The 18383-nt window shown below is 40.8% G+C and overlaps 1 protein-coding gene across 2 annotated transcripts in view; it reads right to left on the reverse strand.

Moving 5' to 3' along the window:
• CFAP74 (cilia and flagella associated protein 74) overlaps window positions 1-18383 on the reverse strand; it is a 3161205-nt gene that overhangs the window by 2933680 nt on the left and 209142 nt on the right. For both annotated transcript variants that reach the window (XM_044062943.1, XM_044062944.1), the window contains exon 2: window positions 16708-16795. In XM_044062943.1, the coding sequence (XP_043918878.1) occupies window positions 16708-16754 (47 nt within the window). In that variant the 5' untranslated portion in view covers window positions 16755-16795. The remainder of the gene's footprint in view (window positions 1-16707; window positions 16796-18383) is intronic.

Here is an 18383-nt window from a genome sequence, read left to right on the forward strand (position 1 = left end):
GTGACGAGTAGAGGGGTACAATGACCTCTTTTTTCCTGGATGAGAACCCTTTTATGATGAGGTGTGCCATGTAGAAGGACTTCCCAACTACTATGGCGATGTGACTATCAAAGGAGAGACTACTTCAAAAAACATGGTTGGGATCAAGTCTGCACTAGTGGTGTAGGGGTTGGGAGGTTGGCATAATGGTTAAGGTGTTTATCTTACAAACACAAGGTACAGGGTTTGATTCTCACATGGGGTAATTGGCTAGGCTTGAATGGCCTCGGAGGTCAGCTGTCTAGTACTAACCTATGAACCTATGAGGTCCAGGTGACCCAAGTTCAAATAGTGGCTCACAAACTTGGCAGAGGCAGGGAGGATCACCGTTCCTATCCAAGGAACCAGAGGGAGGAGGTTATGCTGATGGCACTTTGCAGCAGTGGATTTCCTGGTTGAAACAAAGGGAAACAACTGAAACAACTGTACACTGCTGCCTGAGAGCAGGAAGAGAGCTTGCTGATATCTAGTCCTTGCAGAAGTGAGGAGCAGTTCAGTGCAGTCAAACATTGCATATACTACCCTCGGGGTGTTGCCAAGTGGGAGCAGGGACAGTGAATTTAAACACACACAGTTATGATCTACCAAAAAAGCACCACGTGTAGCAATTTTTCAAGGCAATTTTCCTACCAAATGTATACATATTTATAGATTGGGGAGAGATGAAGACAGAACAGTTGTGTAAACTACACTTACCCATAGCAGTAGATATTCAAATTCCTCACTGTTGCAGTAGCCTTTGTGCTATAATTGCTGTGTCTTGCCTAAGACACAATTAAAGGCCCCCTTACCAAGCTAAATGAGGAGAAGATCAGTGTGAGCTGTCTCTCTGAAGCCAGGATCCGCCAGATCATGCGTGCACATAAGTCTTTAAACCACAATTACGAGTATAGCATGGTCATAGTCCATGTGGATATAAATGACCTAAGACGTACCTCACTGGACTATATGAAGAGAGACATGATGGAGCTCTCTGAATATGTATCCCAGGTGGGTATGAATCTAGCCTTGAGTAGCATCCTACCTTCACCTATGATGATGCCACAGCACCAGCAAAAAAATGACTGACTTCAACAACTGGCTTAGTTTTTGGTGTCACAACAAGGCGATCCAATATCTGTCAGCCTGGGGAGACACAATCAACAAACTACGATGCTTTGCCAGAAATAGTTTGCACTTGTTACCACATGTCTTCCGGATACTGGCAAAAACTTTATTTATCCCCATAGTGCCTTTTTCAGGTCGTGCCAAGTTGTTAAACCCTCCAATATGACAAAAATCACTCACAACTACATAATGTACTGTTGCACAATGCTAGGAGTTTAAATAAAAAACTGCACTCTGTGGAAGCACTCTTCACCCTGGAGAATGCAGACATATGTGCTGTCATAAAGACATGGTTCAGAACCACAGAAAGCACCCCATCTATCAAAGGCTACAATGTCTTTCATACATTCCGATCCTCCTCAGCTCAGGATAAAATAAAGGGAGGATGTGTCTCAGTGTTCATAAAGGACAAGTACACTGCTAGACTCCTCCAACAACATGACTCACTGGAGCTACTCCATTCCCCATTAACCACAGGTGCATCCCCCTATCATATCTTTGCCAGTTAAATATCCCCGAACATGTGTCTGGAAAACAACACCTCCTACCTAAAGCTACTGGAATCTCTTAACATTCAGCCTAACACCATACTTATGGGTTACTTCAACTACCCCTCCATAAACCAGGAGACTTATACGACTCATAATTCACTTGCTCAAAGGTTTTTGGACTTCATCAATGCAAATGTCCTGGAGCAAATAGTTAGCTCCCCAAATAGAGGTACAAATATCTTAGACCTAGTACTCATGAACATGGGGGGATGCTACTCCCTCCTATGCAGTAACACCTCCCTGGTAAGATCTGACCACAAAATAATCTCCTTTAGTATTAAAACTAACCTAGAACCCCCAACAAAATCTAAAGTTGGTAAGAACTTTGCTAAGGCCAATTACCTCAAACTAAGTGACAGCTTATTAAACTTTCAAGGCCCTCCAAACCCAGATGACACTGAAAACTACTCTGAGCTGTACAGAAAAGCACTGTTCAACCACATTCATAGCTGCATAGAGGAGGCAGTACCTGTCCGAGTCAAACCTACGATTACTGGCAAAACTAAACCACCCTGGTACCCCTAGCATAAACAGGTTATTCAAAAAAAGGAAAATAATCCTCTCCAAAGACAAGAAGGAACAGACAAATCAGTGCAAAAAGACACTCACCTGTCTAAACAAACAAATCAGAGAGCTGGTCAAATCTCCCAAAGCAAACTACAAGGCAAAGATTGCCTTCCAGGTGAAAGATAATCATAAGTTTTTTTTTAATTATATTTCTAAGGTCGGGGAAACCCTTAACAATGTGCAGAGTTAATCATGAAAGGCAGCAGTTACATCCAGCCTGAAACTATAGCAAACTTGCTGGCCGACAAGTTCAGTTCAAACCCCCGACCCAATCACTTCCTACCACACCCAAAGAAATACCTGCAGCCATCCTCCTTACAGTCATTACAAGGGAACAGGTCCTTACTGCACTTGCTAAAGCCAAAAACAGGTTCCATGGGTCCTGACAACCTTCCAGGATGCTTCTTAAATACCTTAAAACAGAATCTATCTGGATCAATAGAAACCCTCTTTTAACTACAGCCTCCAAACGGACTTTGTCCCAGAGGAACTGAGGATTGCAACAGTCACCCCTCTGCACAAGGGGAGGCCCATCAACTGACTCAAGAAACTACAGACCCATAAGCTTGACCAGTCTTTTCTGTAAGGCCATGGAGAGAATTATCCTTGACCTGATCAATAACGACATAGTAACCCTCCAAAACCACACCCAATTTATTTTTGTTAAAGGGAGGTCTTGCCTGCTCAATCTGATGGACTTCTTCAAGAAAGTCACCAGGGCCATGGGTGAGGGTAAAATGGTACACACTGCTTATCTAGACCTGGCCAAAGCTTTCAACACAATCCCCCACTCAGGGATTATAGACAAATTTACTGAGTTAGGTATAAACCCCTACATGATCAGATGGATAGTCAACTGGCTCACTGACAGGACCATATGTTATCCAGACATCCAGACAGGTTAAACGACTTCTGATAAGAAATCTGTTACTAGTGGCGTCTCACAGGGCTCAGTGTTGGGACCCCTTCTGTTTGTTATATACTTCTCTGAAGTGAAGGTCAATGTTGGGGGCCTCTTGCTCATCAAGTTTGCTGATGACTATAAGTTAGGAGCAATCACTGAATCCACAAATTATGTTGACATCCTACAAACAGGCCTAAAAATGACAAATGACTGGTCTGAGACTAAATGCTAAAAATGCATAATCATACCCTTTGGTAAATCAGAAATCCCTGCAAATTATAATATTGATAGCACACCCCCAATTGTAGACCCAATAGTGAGGAACCTAGGAACACAGATAGATAGTAACCTAAACTTTAACCTCCAGGTAGCTACAGTAGTGAGAAAATCCTTCTATGTCGCTCAACTTATAAGTAAAGGCATGGCATCAAGATCAAAGGAAGTCACAGTGCCATTGTACTTGGCCCTCATCAGGCAAATACTTGAGTACAGTGCTCCTAACAAGAGTGGCCCCAAAGGTTTCTCACTAAAAAAATACAAAGCATAAGACACATGTCTTATGCAGACCGACTAAAGGCCCTATCCCTTTACTCCAGCTCATATTGTTTATTGAGAAGGGACTTATGCCTGACCTACAAGGCATTCTCTGATCCATACACAAAACAACTGGAGACAGAATGAAGGTCGGTATAACAATGTAAAGTATCAAAAAGAAATACCGAACCAAACAAGGCTAAATTCAAAATACTTTAATGTGTAGCTTACAAATAAAAATAGTAAGCGCTTTCATGGAAGATGCACTGCTTCATCAGACAACTTTTAACTGAAGTACCCACCATTTAAATTTAACATTTTATCCAATGAAATAGCAATAGAATATAATGTCATTTTATTTTCAAGCTACACATTAAAGTATTTTGAATTTAGCCTTGTTTGGTTCGGTATTTCTTTTTTCTTTTTGATTCTCTGATCCATCCCTGATGAAAATGTTGCATATTCACAGAAAAATTAGACAAGGGTAACACATCCCATGGACCTGAACCTTATTTCTGACTTTAACAGAACTTGCTGGGAGACAGATTCATATCCCAAAGCTGCCTCATCTATGGAATAAACTTCCCATCTTCGTAAAACAAATTGCATCCCTCACTCTCTTCAAAAAGAATTTGGATAAATGGATGGGGAACCATACGTTCATACCCAGGGTACTGCTTGCGTCCCTTACGGACAGAGGCAGGTTGTGCAATGACTCAGGGATCCAACACCCAAAGATCCACTATACTGATAGTGCCCCATCCCACATTTGGGTAATTAAGATATAATACTGTCATATCTTGGATATTTTTGACTTGGCTTGTAAAGGCTCTTGTGCCATTAGCCTAGTAATCACATATGAAACAGCCAGCTTCCAAAGGTTTTGGTTCCTGCCCACACCTTCACTTTGATTGCTGACTGGGCAGTGCTGTGGAGGGAAAATCAGCCATCAGAGTGAAGAATGTTTAGGACTTTCTTCTCCAAAAGTTAAAATGGAACATACTCGCCATGAACTACAGAAACAAGAAATATCAAGCAAACTTCATTACCACAACAAGTAACTATACAAAAAATGGGGATTGAGAGTTGGTTTGGCTACTGCAGCAGTGTGAAATTCAAACATATACTGTTATGGGTAAGTGCTACTTACACAAGTGTACTATGTTCATCTTGCACAACCATACTATGTTCATCATTCTCTCTGCTTCAGTAGCCTTTAGACTACATGGGTTGACTACCAAAGCTTATCCAACCTGGGAGGAGAAAGGATATGGATCCAGGAGGCCCTGGAGACCAGTCCTAGCAAAGTCTGTCCTGGATCAAGAAAAGGAATCCAGTTTGTAATACTCTGTAAAAGTATGTACAGAAGACCAAGTAGCTACCTCTAGCATACTTTTAGAGTCCACCCTTTTCCAAAATGCTATTGAAGAAGAAAAGGGTCTAGTAGAGTGAGCTTTGATACTGCCTGAAGCTGCTTTACCATGGTGGAAGAAGCAAAAGGCAATAGCGAAGGACAACCATCTGGAAATAGTCTTATGATACAGGCTATCCTTTCTTTGTCCCAAAATAAGAAACAAACAGCTGATCAGCTTTTCTAAAGGACCTGGTTATGTCAAGATAGTACCTGAACTGCCTGTGCATATCCAGAGGGTGCAGAATCCTTTCTCCCTGGTTCTGGGGATCTGGATAGAACACTGGAAGACTGATGGCTTGATTCAAAGTGAACTCTGAAACAACTCTGGGCATGAATGAGGGATTTGTTCTTGAAGAGATCCTATCCCAATGGAAGGCCAGATAGGGTTCAACCATCATGAGAGCTTGTAACTCAGATATTCTTTTTGCAGATGAGAAGAACAGTTTTCCATGTAATGAACATTGAGTCAACTAGATCTGCAGGTTCATATAGAGACACTGTTTTCCAGCACAAAGTTAAGATCCCAGGAAGGAGCAACTTGTTTACAAGGAGGTCTCTACTGTACAACTCCCTTATAAAACTGTTTTACCAAAAATATGGAAGAAAGTGGAGAATCCATAGGCAGACAAGCTAAAATAGCAGCAAGATATACCTTGACAGAGGAGTAAGGGAGGCCAAAGGGTAGTAACTGACAAATATTTGATTACAGTAGTACATAATCCCGGATAGGGTCCTGGTTGTTGGCGAAGCGCCAACTTGAAATCTTTTGCAGTTGCCAATCTAAGATTTCCTAGTAGCAGGTTTTCTAGCCTGCTTTAGTACCTGCTGCATGTCCTCTCAAAAGAGGTGCCTAAAAGGAATCAGAATTGACCTGCTGCACATCCTCTGAAAAGAGGTGCCTAAAAGGAATCAGAATTGAATCATTCAAGCAGTTAGTTGAAGATGGTTAAGATTTGAGTTTATCAAACTCCTTCTGTCATGTGTGAGTTGGTCTAGTTTGTGAGGAAGCTTGTAGTAATCACTCATGACCAGTTCCATAAGAAGGGGGAACCAATGTTGTCTGGACAAAAAGGGAGTCAAAATAATTATTTTTAGAGAGTCCTTCTGAATCTTCAGAAATATACTGGATATCAGTGGAAAAGGTAGAAATGCATAAAGGAACATTCCCTTCCACAGGAATGAAAATGTGCCTGCTTTCTAGGCCTGCTTGCAAGGAATCCTGGAGCAGAATTAGTTCATTTGCCTGTTTTAAAAGACAGCAAACAGACCTATTTGAGAAGTTTCTCACAACTGGATCAATTTCTGGAAGACCCCCTCATTCAAATTCCATTCATGAGGTCTGCCCTGATCCTTCTCTGTCTGCTGCTGTATACTGCTGCGATGGACGCAAGATGCTTGGAGAATTAAGGAGTACAGAAGAACTACATTCCAGGCCATCACAGCCAGCCTGCACAAAGAGACCGACCTGGTACCCCCTCGCTTGTCAATGTACCTCATCACTGTGGTGTGTCTGTAACCACCTAAATAGGTCCTGGGGACCAGAGAGGATGATTATATTTTAAGGCATGGATCATAGCCAACATTGCTTTGACATTTATTTGTTTTGATCTGATCAGGCCTTGCACCTTTTCCCTCTTTGAAATTGCCCCCAAATAAAATCTGAGGTGTCTGTAATTACATACTGGCTTGGAGGCAGAGGAGAAAAGGAGAGACCTGAATTTGCTTGTACTGGTAGTCTCCAACAGTGCAGTTCTTTTTTTACAAAGCCCAAGATTGGAATCTGAAATTCCACTGGATGCAAATGTTGGCATACATGTGCTTTTTTTCAAAATCACTGTATCTTTTTCACATCACATGTAATCTAGCCAGAGGAATTATGAGAATCATAGATGCCATGACTCCCAGATACTAAGATACTCTCTACCTGAAGTCCGAAAATGATTTGAGAAGCTCAGGAAAGTTTCCAGATAAAAACCAACCTTCTCCTGTGTCAGAAAGCCTTTTGCTGCAGAGTGTCTATGAGGCTTCCTAGAAAGACAATCATGTGCAACAGGGGTCAAGGAGGATTTCTGAATATTTATCTGGTTTTTAGGGTTCTTGTACACAGACCTGAAGAAGTCTAGAAGGACGAAAGCGATCTTTGTTAACAATAGGTTGTGAAAATAGAAACTGATTTTTACATGCAAAATGTATATGTATATATTTATATATAATTTTTGATCGCAAAATGAACTAAGGTTGATATATTTCCAGCCATGTAGTATATTGCCTTGTATAAAATCACAGACTTAATAATTTGGTTAAATAAGATGTACCATTAAAGTACATTAGGGCTATATATTATTATGACAGCTACTAGGTAGGGCAGGACCAGCTCGAATGTCACACTGATGGGGGAAGGGATGTGAATTTAACATGTGTACCAATAACACTTTGTTTTACAGCACAATAAACCACTCCCATGCCTGATAAAAAGTATATATATATTTAGAAAGCTTGTGAGGAAATTATTACTCTATTTTTGTTTTACTTGGATCACTTGTCTGTGTACTTAATAAAGGATTTTCGACTGGAAACAGACTGCCTGCCTTGCTTGGATTACTTTTGAATACTTAGTAATGCTGTAGAATTATATATTTTCTATTATTACTTTTTGACTTGATGAGTTTACGTTCGCTACTTCTACTACTATTGTCTGATCTGATTAATATACAGTGATGAACTAGAAATATATGGACTGAAAATCTTCCACACAGAGAATTTTCTTACACTGTTTTGTTTTAGACCCACTACACTTTAGTGGGTTGTTTTGAGACTTCGGGGATACCACAGAGATTACTTGTTTTTAAATAATATAAATCAAGACCCTTAAAAGGTTCTAGAAGAGATAACTACCATAGTAAAACGAGCTTGAACAGAAGAAAGCCGTTTCCCATGAAAAGAGTAACAAAAAGAAATTACTTTAGAAATCCAAGAAGATATGGTTTGCTTGGAAACTGACAACCTAATTTCTTATCCTGAAAGGAAAAGCTTCTCAGGTTTCCTAATACCTTTAGTCTTGTCTAGGTAATACCTGAGCTGTCTATGCAAATCATTCAAATAAAGAATCCTTTCACCTTTATTCTGAGGAGAAAGAAAGGAGGAAAGATGTATAGTCTGATTCAAAGACCAGTCATTGACAACCTTAGTCATAAATGAAAGATTAGTTCTGCACCCTGTCTCTGTGGGAACCTAAAAAGGAGGAATGGCCATAACAGCCTGAAGCTCAAAGACCCTTTTGGCTGAAGCAAGAGCCACCAATAAGACAGTTTTCCAGATGCAAAACTTTAAAGTGGAAGATGCTGCTGGGTCAGTGTCTCAAGAACATAGTTCAGGTCCCTAGAAGAAGGGATGGGCTTTCTTGGAGTCATAACATGAAGAACACCTTTTAGAAATTATATGACCTCAAATCTAGAATAAAGTGCTGGATCTAGAGGCAAACTGGCAGAGAGGGCTGACAAATGAGCTTTAACAGAAGAACATGCTAGACCAGAACTGAGTAACTTACACACATTGGAAAGAACAATAGGAATCCCTGCAGAAAGAGGGTCTTGTTCATTGTTGTGACACCAAAAAGAAAAATCTGTTCCATTTAGCTACATAAGATTTTCTAGTGGTGTTTTTTTTTTTCTCCTGTGAAGCACATCCTCAGAAAAGTAGTGCTGAAAAGGAATCAAAACCCTATCATCCAGAATGCCAATTGTAAGGCAAGAAGATGGGATTGAGTGAGACAGCCCTTTTCCTGTGTGAGGAGGTGCACCCTCTGGGGTAACTTGTGGTGATCACCCCTGGAGAGATGAAAGAGAAGTAGAAACTAATGTTGCCTGGGTGAAAAGGAAGTTACCACCAACATTTTGGTCCTCTCCAACATAATCTTGTGAGGGGCCTCTGTCAACAGAGGAAGAGGGGAAAAGGTAGACAGGAATATCCTTCTCCAAGAGAAAGACCTGGAACCCAGTTTTTAAGCCAGTGGACTTTGGACTCTGGAACAGAACTTGCTGAGCTGTCTAAACAATGTCCAGGAAAACACTCCTGTGCAACATCTTCTTGTGAGGATCTATCACGGATCTGCTGAGAGTTTTTGCCTTCACATACATTTTCTGAGGGAATGTATGCTGCCTGAAGAGTCAGCTGGTATCAAATGGCAAAATATCATGCTATCATGGCTAGTCTGCAAAGAGGATATGACATTGTTCCCCTTGTTTGTTTATATACCACATAAAGAATAGTTGCATAAAATCTTACCATAACCATATATGTCCCTCTCTTCTATGTTGCAGTATTCTTTACATAAGGGAATCCTACAGCAAAGGCAACCTAACATCTGGCCAGTATACAAGAGCTTTAAAGTACTTCTAGTGCATGAGACGTTGCACAAATGGCTTAGGAGTACGTCAACCATAAAAGCGAAGTCCACATGTACAATCCTCAGAACTGAATGCCAGTCTAAGGAAACAAGGTTATTGGACATCCAGAACAGAAGTAGGCACTAGGGGAAGGAGGAAAGGATTGAATACTGCAATACAGAAGAGGACATCTATGATTATGTTAAGATTTTACACAATTATTCTATGTTCTTCTATTATAATGTTGCAGCATTCTTTACATGAGAGACAGAGAGTATCAAAGCTTAGGATGAAACTTGGGAGGAGGAAGGACCTGAAGAGCTCTCAAGAAAGCCATGAAGAATGGCTCTAGAAAAACTAGCTCTAGATCTGGAGATGCCATCCAATTTGTAATGCTTGGTGAAGGTATGTACAGAAGACCAAGTAGCTGCTTTTAAAATGGTATTAGTATCCAAACCCCTAAAGGAAACACCGAAGAAGCCACAGCCCTAGTAGAATGAGCCTTAACAGGAAAAGGGAGGCTCTTCCCATGGAAAACATAACAAAAGGAAATAGCTTTCAAAATCCAAGAGGAGATAGTCTGCTTGGAAACAGGCAATCCCAGAGCCCTGGGATAAAAAGAAGTAAAAAGCTAATCAGGTTATCTGATAGCCTTAGTTTTATCCAAATAAAATTGGAGTTGTCTATGTACATCCAATGTGTGTAAAATCCTCTCACTAGAGGATTGTGGAGAAGGAAAACAGGTGGGCAAATGAATAGATTGGTTAAGAAACAACTCATTCACAACCTTGAGCATAAAGGAAGGGTTAGTATGCAAAGCAACCCTGTCCTTATGGAAAATCATAAAGGGTGGGGAAGCCATTAAAGCTTGAAGCTCAGACACCCATCTGGCAGAATTCATGGCTAGTAACAAAACAGTTTTCCAAGTACAGTGTTGCAAAGAAGCTGTTGCTGCTGGTTCAAATGGAGCCACAGTCAGCTTTTCCAGAACAAAGTTCAGATCCCAAGGAGTAGGAACAGGTTTTCCTGGGAGGTTTAATGTGAAAGATGCCTTTGAGAAGGAGTTTAACCTCTAACCTGGAAGCCAAAGGGGATGATAAAAGCAGACAGGTAGAAATGGTTGACAAATGGACTTTTACCGAGGAGTAAACCAAACTATCATTGAGCAATTCACACAAGTAGGAAAGAACCAATGGAACATCCACAGACAATGTAGTCAGGTTGTGAGAATGACACCAGATGGAAAACTTCTTCCATTTAGATAAGTAGGATTTCCTATTATTGGGTTTTCTGGACTCCTGCAGTACCTTAACCACATCTTCATAAAAAAGGTGTCTCAAAGGAATCAGAAGCCTATCACCCACAGAGTCAGATGCAGAGTTGACAGATGTGGATAGATAAGAGAACCTTTGTCCAGTGTGGGAAGGTCCACCCTGTGAGGTAACTTGTGATGATTGCCATTGGATAAATGCAGAAGAAGATGGAATCAGTGCTGTCTTGGCCAAAAGGGAGTCACAGCAAGTTTTTTGGTTTGTCCTGCTGAATCTTAATAGGACTTTCTGAATTAGAGGTAAGAGGGAAAATGCATAAAGAAACATCCCCCTCCATTTGATTGAAATGGCGTCCACCTTCCAAACCGGAGAACCTGGGACTCTGCCACAAAAAAGAGGAATGTGTCTGTTCAGAGGGGAGGCAAATAGATCTACTTGAGGAATGCCCCACTGGTGAACAATATCGAAAAACACATACCTGTGAATCATCCAGTCATGGAATTGAGTCATGGACCTGCTCAGGTTGTCTGTTACAGAATTCTGACTGGAACAGATATAAAGTGCCTGATGAGTGACTTGGTACTGAACTGCCAGTTCCCAAGTCATGACAGCTAACCTGTACAGAAGGTATGATTTTATCCCCCCCCCCATTTGTTTACATACCAGAGAACGGTGATGTTGTCTGTAAAGAATTTTAGAAGTCCTGGACGGAAAAGAAGATGGAAAGCCTAAAGAGCTAATACAAGGGCTTTCATTTATTTGATGTTGATATGCTCCTCCTTTTGAAAAGGAGAGCAAAGGCCCTGTACCTTCATGGAAGCAAATGTTTCCCCCCTCTTAGATCTGATGTGTCTGTAAACAACTCGAGTGGGAAGAAGAGGATGTAAAGGAAGGAAGGATGGGGTTCATGGAAATCTGCTTAATCCACCAAAGGAGTTCCTTTTTGAGACAAGGGAGAAGAGGAACCACAAACTCCAGTGGATGTTCATGCTGCATTCAAACTGCATCCAAACTAATTTCAGGTACCACTGAAACTTTCTCATGTGAGGTAGCATGACCAGAGGTAGCATGGGAATGGTGAATGCCATGAATGCCAGGAGACTGAGAAACTCCCTGGCTGTAAGAGAAAGAAGAGGGAGAAGACTTTGGAAGTTGGAAATGAGAGAGTGAACATTTGGAGGAGGCAGAGATACCAGCATGATATCTGTCCGCAACCGGCACCCCAGAAAGATGTGATCCTGTGAGTGGGGAAAGAAAGGACTTTTTGAAATTTATTGTGAGCCCCAACCTTTGTAGAAGAGAAATATACTGAACTGTAGATTTTATTCCAGGTTATCTGGACAAGAAGCTAGAAAGCAAAAATCGTCCAGGTAAGGGTAAACCTGGATGCCCTGAAGTCTGCAGTAATCAATGTGCAGGAGCGAATACCCTTGGGGCAGTGGAGAAACCAAAGGGCAAAGCTGAAAACTGAAAGTGCAAGGAAGCAATAAAGAAATGTAAAAATTTCCTTTAAAGGGGATGAATGGGAATGTGAAAGTAAGCATCCCTGAGGTCCAGAGAGGGCTGAGGAATCAGGGTTTGCAAGGACAACATGTGGAAGGTAGGAACCTTCAGAAAAGTGTTTAGGTGAGAAAGATCCAGAATGGGTCTCCATGGTCCATCTTTGCTGGGTACAAGAAATATTCTGGAATAAAATCCTCTTCCTCTGAGGGGTGGAGGAACTTGTTGGATTGTTCCTTGATGTAGTAACTCCTGAAGCACCTGAGGAAACAGATCCAGTTGACCTTGAGGTGGTTGTGGAATACCCATGAAAGGAGGAAGAATTTTCCATGAATGGAGGAAGAGTTTTCCAGACCATGAAGTACCCTTGTTTGATAATAGACAGAACCCATGAGCCTTGAGTAATAGTTTCCCAAACTGGAAGAGGCAGGGAAAGACAGAGAAAGAGTAATAAGACTGATATGAGTATGGTAGTCACAGACTATTTGGCTTGACTGGAAAGGGCTGCTTCTGGGCAGAAACTGGCTGAGAAGGCTAAGACTGAAGAGCTCTACTACTTCCCTTTTTGTTTTTAGAAGTGGGAGGCAAGCTTGGTTTCTAAAAAAGGAAGTCTTTGAAGGATAATTTCTCTGAAATTTGGGAACAGGCAAAACAAAGATATGTTTTAAGTCTTGTAGTTCTTTACCTTTCTCCTGCAAAGATTTAAACAAATCTGCAGCTGCAGCCCCAAAGAACTATTGTCTAAAGGAGAATCCATTAATTTTGCTTTGATATCATCTGGAAGTGGTTGAGGCCTCAACCAGGAATACCTCCTAAAAATAGATCCAGATGCGGCTGCCCTAGAAGATGCTTCTCCTGCATCATAACTACATTTAATGGAATGACATTCTACCTGAGAAGAGGCTCCTAAAAGAGACATCACCTGAGTTTTAACATTGGAGTCTGAAAGGTGAGAAACTGCTTGAGTGGCTTGAGAAAGAAGAGCCAAAGCATATCTGGTCATATGGGTTTGGAAATTTACAGCATGGAAAGCTAATGTGGCAGAGGTATAGACCTTTTTCTTTATGCTTTCCATAGTTTTGTTCTCCTTATCAGAAGGCAGAAGCTTGGTGGATGGCAGTAATCTGGAAGTTTTGTCAGAAGCAATATAAACCACCGCAGGATCTGCTGAAGGACATCTAAAGAAATTTACACTCATTTTGCACCTTATAAAACTGATCAGGCCTTTTAGGAGCAGGGGCCTGCGAGTCTGGGGTCTTAGATGCTGAAGAAAATGCATCCAAAAAGGTGGCAAGTGTGGAGGTACAGCAGAAGGGGAAAGAGAGTCCATATGTAAAAGATAATAATCTATTTTCTGCACATAAGAAACCTGAGTGCAATCCCAGTTAAAGAATTCCCTCATTTTAGATTAGGTTTCTCCAAAACTGATCTCTTCAAGTGGAGAATCTGCACCATTAGTCTCTTCCTTAGGGGAAGCATATTCATGGGAGGGGGGCGGAATTTTAGAGGAGTAGGCCAAGGATTCATCTTCATAAGATAAATCATTCTCAGAACATTCCAGTACCCTAACTCTCTTGACTGAGGAAGAAGTTAAGGGAGAAACAGGATCAGCTGAAGGAAGCTCAACAGCCATGAAGTATTAAGCAAGCCTTGAGAAAAAGTTTCCCAATCAGATTGGCAAGTCTTAGGTACAGAAATGTGCTTGGATTTCTCCTTCTTTTTTAATGACCCATTTGCCTGGTGAAAGGTGAAGGGACCCAACATAGGCCTGCACACAATAATATTAGTTGGAATATCCACCCTAACTAAAATTTAAGGGATACCCCTAGGGCCTTCCAAAATAACAAACCTTGGTTTCCCCTGACCGTCTGATGCAACATCTGCATTGTCTCTGAGGACATGCCTAAAGCTGATTCCTTGACAGCATCTGATGTGGTATCCTCCAAGGAACCTCAGCCAACCTCTAGATGGGTCTCTGGGTGTTCACTGACCTCAAGAGAGACATCAGAGGATGGAGGTTCAGCTGAAGATTCAGGTCCCAGCTTCTTGGCCTTCCTCTTCAACAGAGGCTCAACAGAAGTCCCAGATGTACCCTCCATAATGTCCCTAGCTAAATGCTTCAGTCACTGCTAATTTTCTAAGTAAATCTTAAGGGATGAAAGATGGCTATGTAGGGTCTTAGGGATGAAGGCCTGGCAAATAGAACAGGATTTGTGGACATGTGTAGGCCCCAAACAAAAGAGACGTAGGTCATGATTATTCTTGTGTGGAATCTGTCTCCTACATTGGCACTTGCTTTTCCTGGATGACATGAAACCCTCACAACAGAAAGCAGTATCAAGAGAAAAAAGGAAAAACCCCAACAAGGCACTTATCAGGAAACTGGACCAGCAGCAATGACTCTGCTGAACAGATCCAATGATCAAAGATGGTATTTGGACTGCAGCAGAGAAGGTCTGAGGACTGTATGTGCAGACATCACTTTCATGGCCTATGTACTCCTAAGCCATTCATGAAACGTCTCACGTACTAACAGTACTTTAAAGCTCTTGTATGCTGGCTAGACATTGGGTTGCTTTTGGAGGAGGATTCCCTAATGTAAAGAATACTGCAACATTAGAATAGAAGGAGATTAGTGCTGTTGCCTGCAAACACTCTGATAGGTCCTGGAGGGCAAAGGGAATGCAGGGCCTGAAGTGTCAAAACAAAGGACTTTATTTCCTTGACACTGATGTTTTCGGTCATCTGAGAAGACCAAAGTCCCTGGACCCTGATGCCACTGGAACAAGCTCCATCCTCCTAGGCTAGGCCTGAAGCACTGTATACAATTAATAAGTGGGGCGAGAAATCAGAAAAAGAAAGCCTGCATTTAAGGATATCTGGTAGAGCCACCAAAGAAATTCCTTCCACAAGCAAGGCAAGAGAGGAATCCAGAAGTTCAGAGGATGTCAATGCTGAAAATCAAATTGCCTTCAGATTCCACTGAAACGTCCTCATATGAAGTCTGACAAATGGAATCATGGAGATAGTGAATGCCATGAACCCCAGGGCACTTAGAAATTCTCTTGTTGAGGTTTTTGCAAGGGAAGAATATATTGAAAGAAGGCTGTCAAAGGGAGTCTTATCACAGTAATTCTATGTAGTATGTCAAATCACCATGGTGGTCTGTCTCCAAGGCTTACCAGAATATTAATAAGGCATTCCAGGGGAGTGGCATATAACTAAGTCAAGTGCTCTCCCTCAGAAATGTCTCTGTAAAGGTATTTATGAATTCAGGCATAAATACCATGAATAGCCATGTTAATTAACATGATCAAAAGGCTACATTCACCAATTACTTATAATTGGAGAGACCACTTTAGAAGTAACTGTCAGGGAGATTAGCAGAAAGGTAGTGGTGAGGGTGTATTTGAGTGCATGTGCATATGTATGTGGCAATGTGTGTGAGTCTCTGTAGGAGTATGAGTAGTCTTAGGCAAGTGTGTATCTGCCTGGGGGAGTCACAGTATGGGAGTTATGTAGAGTAGGTGAAGCTGAGTGTGTGTGCGTCTGTGCCTGTGTGTGCCTGTGTGTGCCTGTGTGTCTGTGTTATTGGGGGAACACTTCCATACCTTTCAACTCCACTTGGACTTATGAAAAAAGGCAGTAATAACTAAGCGTGTTCTAGACACAGGAACAATTTTGCAGTACTACTCCAAGTAACATAGAAACAACAGAACTACAGAATTTGCAGCAAGATGCTGTAAATGAGCACTAGCAAGTATGACATGTCTGGCATTACTGACTGACTATATTAATATGTCAGGAGAGAAAGCAAATAGAATAGACAAAATCACAAACATTCTGTAAAATCCACGACAGCTGAGAGGTATGGAGATGTGTTAGTGTGATGTGTTCATGTGTGTGAGGGAGTGAATTAGGGGTTACCTGCATCAGTGCATTGCATGAGACACCAGTATTGAGTAACATAGTGCTGGTGAGCACTTGCGGGTACTTGCTGTGTAATTCAGAGACATGCAAATTAGCCAATAATGATGTCTTTCTTACTGTGGCTAATGTGTCCCTGAACTGCTGTTTTTTTAAGACCTTAACTGGCCTTTTTTACTGCATCAGGTTATTTCTGAATTCAGATCAAGGACAGTTTTTAGTTGTAGCTACCCTGAAGACCTGTAATAATTATCCCTTCCTGTAAACAAGCAATGATCAGCTGGATGAGTCTGATTACCAAAGTGAACAATACATAAGCACCTTTATAAATTACTTATAGGAAATTAAAATAAATAAAATATAAAACATTAGTGTCGTGATAGGAGAACATAAGATATTTTCTTAGAGAAAGAGGCAAATTGTATAACCGTAGATGTACTCCACTGATTTTCTCAGATACTTGAAAACTGTCTAATGTGTTAGATACAGAAAAAGTTAAATCACTTACCAATCTGAATCAAAGTCCTCTCCTTCCTCTTTACTTGCATCATTCATTCCCAGCTCATCTTTGTATGGATCTTCTCCAAATATCTCACCTATTCAGGTCATAAAAAAGACACTTTTTTTAACATTTAAATATGTTTAAATGTTTGCATTTTTGGGAACAAATATAGCCATTTACAAATCAAGCCAAGTGACCATCACCAATTTAAAATTAATATTAACATGTATTTTTGGAATAATAACCAATGCAATTGTGAACAGTGTACTTGCCAGCCTTGTAACTATCTTCAAAGTATCACACAATGAAAAAAAAATTCCATGTTCGGAAATCATTCTCTTATACTGACATACCTTATGCTACCAAGTAATGCTGAAAGTCTCAGATGTCAAAATAGAAAAAAATCACTGAGAAAATACTGTCAGCGATAAAGTAAACACAGAAATCCCAATAAAATATAAAAAAAATATAAGTACATTTTAAAAGACTGTGGCTTTTAATTATGTTAAATCTGAAGAAGTTCTATTTAATAAAGAATGAAAGCACTTATTTTTACACTACGTTTTGGCTCCGTTTTCTGTGGAAAGTTTTTTTTTAATAATGCATTTAAATAAGAGCAATCTTCAACAATCACAAATGAAGACACAGAGATAGGTTTAAAAAAATAAAGTTATATACTTACCTTAATGATAGATCTGTGTTGTCTGTCTTCGTCTGGTTCAACCTTAGGGACTTCAGATCAGACTCAGATCCAACACCAGCCAATTCGAAAGTCTTTAACCTACAGTTGGCTCTGCCTCCCTTACCCATAACACCCCATTCCTCTATCAACTCTCCAAATTGAGTTTGCCTATAAGAGAAACATGATGATAAAATATATACAACTGACAATATATAACCCACCACATGGAATAAGACAATCAAGGAGCAAACAAGACTCCAAAAAGTGAAATAAATGACCTCCAATGTCTGGTCATCACAAGGGGAAAGACTCACCATGTCAGCATTAAAGCATGGGGCAGGAGGGCTGGGAGGTTGAACCCGAAAGAGAAAGATAACACGGATCATTATGGCAAGTACAAAACTTTTGTATCCAATGTTGTCTACTGTGTCTGGCTACAACCTGTAGGACAGAGTACCCAGCCATGAGTATTCCTCGGGAGGAACTAAAGAAGGATATTCTGCAATGCAGTGGAGCCAAAGGAAACGCCAGGTGTAGACATCATGTCCAGCTTATAATGTGACACAAAAATGTGGTGACCCAACCAACTTTCAGCAGCAAAAATATCGTCCATAGGAACTCTAGAAATAAAAGCAGTGGAAGTAGCTACAGCCCTTGCAGAATTACCTTTAGGCTTGTGAAGAAGAGTCTTACTTTTCAAGGAATATGCAAACAAAATACCATCTGATAGCCACTTGGATAAAGTCACTTTAGACACAGGACAGCCAGCATGGATTCTGTAAAGGAAACAAACAACTGACTTGATTTCCTGAAAGACTTGGTACAGTCAAGACAGAATCTCAATTGCCTATATACGCCCAGATAATGTAAAACATATTTGTCTTTATTGGAAAAATTGGGAAAAAACAAAGGGAGGTAAATGGAATTGTTAAGGTTATTCTTGGAAGGTGCCTTAGGCAGAAAAGAAGGGTTGGTACAAACAGAAACCCTGTCTTTGTGG

The sequence above is a fragment of the Protopterus annectens genome, chromosome 2.part1 (genome assembly GCF_019279795.1).
Source record: "Protopterus annectens isolate FY-2018-M chromosome 2.part1, PAN1.0, whole genome shotgun sequence".
Classification (NCBI taxonomy): Eukaryota; Metazoa; Chordata; order Ceratodontiformes; family Protopteridae; genus Protopterus; species Protopterus annectens.